The following is a 6,000-nucleotide window of genomic DNA, read 5'->3' on the forward strand; positions in this document are numbered from 1 at the left end:
CCTTCAAATGATATGTGCTTATGCATACCTATTTATATATTAATCTGATTCCTTTGCAAATTACTTACCATTTTTACATGTTTCTGCATGTTTCTGAAACATGACATATTTTCTTTTCTTATTTGGCAATTTGGCTTACACTGCAGTCCTATACTCACTTACCTCTAAGTCCAGTTGAACTAATTAGGGGACTTGTTTCTAAGTAGACATGTATAGGATTGCACTGTTAATCCACAGTCTATTTTTATTTAGCTTTGCAAAGTGATTTCTTTCAGATTTTACTTCTTCAAATTATATTTGCTTTTAGCATCAGTGAATGAAAACCATGAAATATACATGAAGGATTCTATGTCTGCTGCAGAGGTTGGTACTGGCCAGTATGCCACGACAAAGGGCATCTCTCAAACCAACTTGATAACCACTGTGACTCCGGAGAAAAAAGCAGAAGAAGAGAAAGACGAGGAGCAAGTTAAAAAAAAGAAAGCAGAAGAAGTCACTCCGGTCTCAGCCAAGGTATAGTTTTCAGGTTTTTATTTTATACCACTGACTAAGTTGGAAGTTCCATAGCAGGTGTAATAGAAAAGAAGATGAGAAAACCCATACATAGTCAGTATACAATAGTAAATATATATGTGTGACAGTTCTGTTTTATTTCATTTATCTCAATGTGAATATGAGAATTTAACACTGTAAAATGAACATGCTCTGTTTTCTAGAGAAATGTGTCACTTTTAAACAATTTGAGGAACTCTCTGTAAGGAATATTAATAATTTTGCAATTGGGAACAGAAGTGGCTTCCACATTTTCTTTGTTTTTTAGAAGAACAGAACTTCAGTTTTTAGATTAGTTTTTTTAAAAGTTTGCTCACATTTTCCTTGTGTTTTGTATTGCTTATGAGAAGTTTGTCTTTGTAGGCCTTATTAACTATTTTGGGTTTTAAAGAGCCCGAACAAACAGGCCAAAATAAAGCTGCTTCAGGTGACTTTGTAGGTATGCTGTTTAAATGACACATGCATCTTAAGAGGCCAGAAGCTGCACCAAAGCTGCACTCCAGTTCTTAGGACTGGAGCGTGGCTTTGGCATGGCTTCCGGCCTCTTAAGACGCATGCATCATTTAAATGGCATACCTCCAAAGTGTCCCGAAGCAGCTTTATTTTGCTCTCTCTGTTCAGGCCCATTTAATTGTATCTGGAGTGTTAAGCTTTCTCTGCTCTTTGACTATTGATGGTCCTTAGTACTCTTAGCATCATTGAAATTCTTGTGCATTTTAAGTGTAGATGTTTGTATTCATCACATTTCATCCCCTTACCACATTGCATGTGGAATTATGTGAACTACTGTAATTCCACCTCCATAATAAATCAAACAAGCTCCCAAAAAAGTAAATCCTTCTTCAGAGCTTACTGCACAAAAAGGGGCAGGTGCAAATAATAAGCAAGTAACCCATGAGCCTTTAAGCCTAATTCTATAGATATGTATATCAGTACAATGCTCAGACTTGTCTCACCTAGCAAAAACAAGATGCTGCTTAGTGGAGTTTCAAAAGGTGTTTATCAATTTCGATCCTGTTCTCTGTCACCAAATATAAGACATGTAAATTTTTGCCAGTGTATTTCACAGTAATTAAGCTACCATTAGAATGCTACATAAATTTGTTATCCTAGTTTGATCTGCCATTTGTATGTTCCATCTGCAAGCACTCTTTCCGAAAAGCTCTTCACCTCAGATTTGCACTAGATCTGTTTGCTGTATCCATATGGATACAGTAGTGCTGCTATTCCAATATGACAGTCTGGGATTGACTGTTTATGCCAGTCCAGTTTTGTCAAAGATTATCATAGCATTGTTCCTTCTCTGGCTTCTCTGTTTGTTGGATAGTTCATGCAATTGGTTATAAAGATTTCACATAATGTAGCTATTATCTGTTCTTATTTTACAACTGCTGTATTGGGGTTTTTTAATGTTTTTTTCCCATCGACTAAGTTTATAAGAATAAACGTGACAGCATTCAACAGTGCTCCTACAGTTTACCTAAAAAGTAAAAAATGAAAACATTTGCACTGAAAGACTGTCTTGCCATGCAAATTGATCTGAGATTTCTAGTGATTGGATTAAGACCAGAATCTAACATCAACTGAGGTGAAAAGACCCATCAGCAGATCCAGAAAGAGATGTTTTCTCTCCCTACACTGCCCCTCTGCACTCTGGAGGGCTGGAAGAGCACACTTCCATATGTCACATATGGAAGATTTGTGAATAAGGCAATTGCTTTCTTCTGGACCAGCTGTTGGACCTTCTTCGGTTAACAGGTCTATACTGTTGAATTTGGCCAATGCTTTGAAGCTGTATTAAACAGTTATAGATTACTGAAGCTATGCTTTTATTTAGTACGGAGAGAGATAGGAGATTATCACATTCCATTTAAAGTGCCTTATGTCTGACAGGATAGAGGTGCAATTAATTTTTATAACGAGTCATATCACATTTATGTATGGCCAGGCGGATGCAGCCTGTATACAGCCAGGATGTCAGCCAGGCTTATTCTGTGGCTTTTCAAGGACAGGTTTTTCCCATTCTTGAAAACCCACAGAATAAACCCAGCTGGTATCCGAGCTGCATTTGCCCTTTCACAGGTGATTGCGATAAAACCCATTTTTAAAATTAAAAATCCCGTCGGGGATAAGGCGCTTTAAACAGAATGCGATAATCTTTATAGAGATATATTATCTCAACATTACATCCTGACTTTGGTATTACTTCTTTTTGTTTAGCTTTGGGGATTTAAATTAGTGCTTACTAATTATTTGTCCATCCCAGAAACAGTTATTCCAACACATTAACCATCATAGCCCATGGTGAAGTAAGATGGGGTCTGGATTCCAATGAGAAGACCAGAAAAATATTATAAGATAGCAAATGTATCTTTTGGGGGGTAGTCAACAGTATTTTTATAGGCTATAGCAGACTGGGTGCAAAGAGTTTCATATATGAATTTACTAAACTGGTGCGCTCACTGTTCTGACAGTGCTAGTTCCCTGATAAGAACAGAGGAAAGATAGACTGCATTCAGTCTGTGCCCTTTTGTTAAAGCAAGGGTGGGCAACTTGTGGCCTCTATGTATTGTTTGACTGCTGCTCCCATCTTACTTCACCATTGGCTATGCTGGGCAAGGCTAACGGGAACTGCAGTTCAGCTTTTTGAGGGGCATGAGTTATACAGCTGTACTTAATGCACCAAGAACACCATAATCATTAGATTGCACACTCATTGAAGTCAGTGGAGGATATGACTGGGGAGGGGGAGGGGGGTGGTTAAAAACAGAATTGAAAACCCTTCACTTTATTTTCATGTTAATATCTAGCTTTAGGTTTATATCTACTGTGTGGCTTCAGATTTGTTTGTACTTCTGAATTCTCTGTATTTTTAGGTTACTTTTTTGTGTTTTTTAGTGTTTTCCATAGCAGTGAAAGTGGATACTGATTTTAAGCTTGTAGAGCTAGCATGGTATTGTGATTTGAGTTTTGGATTGTGATTCAAGAGATCAGGGCTCAATTTCCCACTCAGCAATCGAAACCACTGGGTGACCTTGGGTGAGTCACACACTCTCAGCCCTAGAAAACCCCATTATAGAAGGTTCACTTTAGGTTCACCGTAAGTCAGAAATGACTTGAAGGCATACAGCAACAAAGGATGTTCTTCAGTTAAAGCAGCTTACAAAATATAAAAAGCATAAAAACAACAATTAATCATTAAAAAAAACATTTACAGCATGCTGAAGGTAGAAGCAAAAACAAAAACACAAAAGAATCAGAAGCAGTAGTCAAGAAATAATATGAATTAACAAAGTCAAATTCAAATGTCTTAAATGGCTTGCCTCTTTGGGCCTGGCAGTTCCATGTATAGTTCCCACAACACACTGCACATTAACGCATTAAGTGAATACAGATTAACTTTAGTGAATTTATTTGGGGATCTGAATCTTTACATTCACAGGAATAAAATCAGTGCTGGGACAAGAAGAGTTACATTTGGGCAGTGATGGGCAACATATGGCCCTTCGGATGTATCTGAAAGCAACTTGTGTTATCGCTCACTGTTAGCTCAGCAGAATAGTCCTGATAGGAGTTCCAGCCCAACATCTGAAGGGCAACACGTGGTACACTCCTGTGTTGGGATCTGCTGTAAAATTAGAAAGCAAATTAAAGTCTAGCCTGTGTCTGCTTGAACCCTTTTAATATTTCTGGCCACAGTGTTCCCAGCGTGGTACTTCAAGTAGAGATGTACCCATCAAAGCCTATGCTGGTGTCCATGGGACGATATGAGCTTTTTAAATGTAAAAGTTTGTCCACATCATCAGGTACCTGCTTAGCTTGAGACTTCTTTTTCATAGCATATGACACAGCTCTTCTGTAACAGAAGGGACAGTTCCCATTGTATGTTGGATGCTAGCCATAGGAGAGAAAATTGAGAAATTGTTGGTGCATCTAGCAGTGATACCTTTCAAGTAGGTGGAGAAGGAAGCAACAAAGCAACTGGGCTCCAGGAAAACAACCTGGAGGCAATGTGACCCTGGAGAGATCTGGGAAGCTATGCAGCAACACTAGTTGTTAGTCAGGAAGGCCACTCAGAGAGTAGTAGATGGGGATAGGTGATTTCTTAGCCTCCTGAATTGTGCTGTTTGTGGCAACAGTATTTCATATGTGGGTCTTTAACCTGCATAACAGTAGTAGGGGAGAGCAGATAGAGGGAAGGGGATATTGCTTGAACTATTTCTGGCCCTAGAAGCCTGTGGGGCACATGGAATGGAATGTGTGAACAGAGGAAGGGAGTTGGGGGTGAGGCTCATTCCACATACCTCATAGTGATGGCATTGCTGCATTGGGCAAATAGCCCTGTCTCGGCTTGTTTTTTCAAAGAGCTGACTAGTGAAAGAGCATGGCCAGTCTAGTCTCTAGTACCATGGAGATGGTTAGGAGGAGAAAGAGAAAGAGGAACACTGTTCACTTCCCACAAGTGTCTCCTTAGGCCACTTTTGAAATTTTTCATCCCATGCTATCCCATTCTGTTCTTTAAAGCCTGAGTGTGGGAAGAGGGGTGAGAAAAAGAAGCTGCTGGGTTACTGGTGGTGGGTTAGAAGTTACTGGTGAGAGGCCACTGTTCATAGGAAAGAAGAGCCCTGAAGACACCTCATTCTTTTCCTCTTATTGATTTCCTTCTTTTTCTCTTCATCTTCTTAGTTGTAATCTGTTCTCTCCCTGTCTTTCTGAGATCGACAGGCACTGCTGCCCAGAACCAAATGACACCAGTTTCTTGCTTTCCCTTTTTCCTTCCTTTCCTTTCCAGCTTTTCACAGCCACAAGCACTGCTTTTTCTTGCAATTTAAGAAGGCAGATTAGCTACCCCGTCTCTGCTGTCCGTGTCTTTTATTTCCCAGGAGTTTGGTTTTCACCAAGTAGGAAAGACTTGGAAGGAAAAGCATTTCTGAGCATTTGCAGACTGCTTTTCCCTGACTACCTATGTTGACTGCTTGGCATGGCAGAAAAGGCTTTGCGGGGCCATCATCTAGCTTACATGTAGCCTTCTTGGAAATTGCTGACCTTCCAGTACCCTTTCTCTGAAAATTCTGGGCATGGCCTCTGTTGTGGTAGACTCTGTAGTGGCAGAAGTAGAGATAGGGGATTCAGTGGGAGAGAGGCTGACTGAATGGCTGTTAGAAGTGCAGCTGAAAAGGTTGCACAGCTCCACGTTGGCCTTTTAAAGGCATTCTAGCTCTGTATATTGCCATTCAGTCATTTTGAAATGTTAACATGCTAGCCCTATTTCCTCTGTTACCATTTCCATCTCCTCTACATGGGGAGAATGATGGCCTAAAGGGTAATATCAGAATTTAGTAAAGTATCCATTTTGGTGGGTTTTTTAAGACTACAAGGGCCAGTGCCAAACGGGCTGGGAGGCTATAGGAGTTGTAACCCAAAATATACCATATATACTTGAGTATA

General features: G+C 39.8%; 1 protein-coding gene across 15 annotated transcripts in view; it reads left to right on the forward strand.

Moving 5' to 3' along the window:
- Window positions 1–6,000, forward strand: part of LOC121917317 (band 4.1-like protein 3) — a 201,353-nt gene that overhangs the window by 168,164 nt on the left and 27,189 nt on the right. For 14 of the 15 annotated variants that reach the window (XM_042443178.1, XM_042443177.1, XM_042443176.1 and 11 more), the window contains one exon: window positions 308–513. In XM_042443178.1, the coding sequence (XP_042299112.1) occupies window positions 308–513 (206 nt within the window). The remainder of the gene's footprint in view (window positions 1–307; window positions 514–6,000) is intronic. The other variant, XM_042443182.1, reaches the window with a different exon arrangement.

This window comes from Sceloporus undulatus, unplaced genomic scaffold (genome assembly GCF_019175285.1).
Source record: "Sceloporus undulatus isolate JIND9_A2432 ecotype Alabama unplaced genomic scaffold, SceUnd_v1.1 scaffold_15, whole genome shotgun sequence".
In the NCBI taxonomy this organism is placed as follows: domain Eukaryota; kingdom Metazoa; phylum Chordata; class Lepidosauria; order Squamata; family Phrynosomatidae; genus Sceloporus; species Sceloporus undulatus.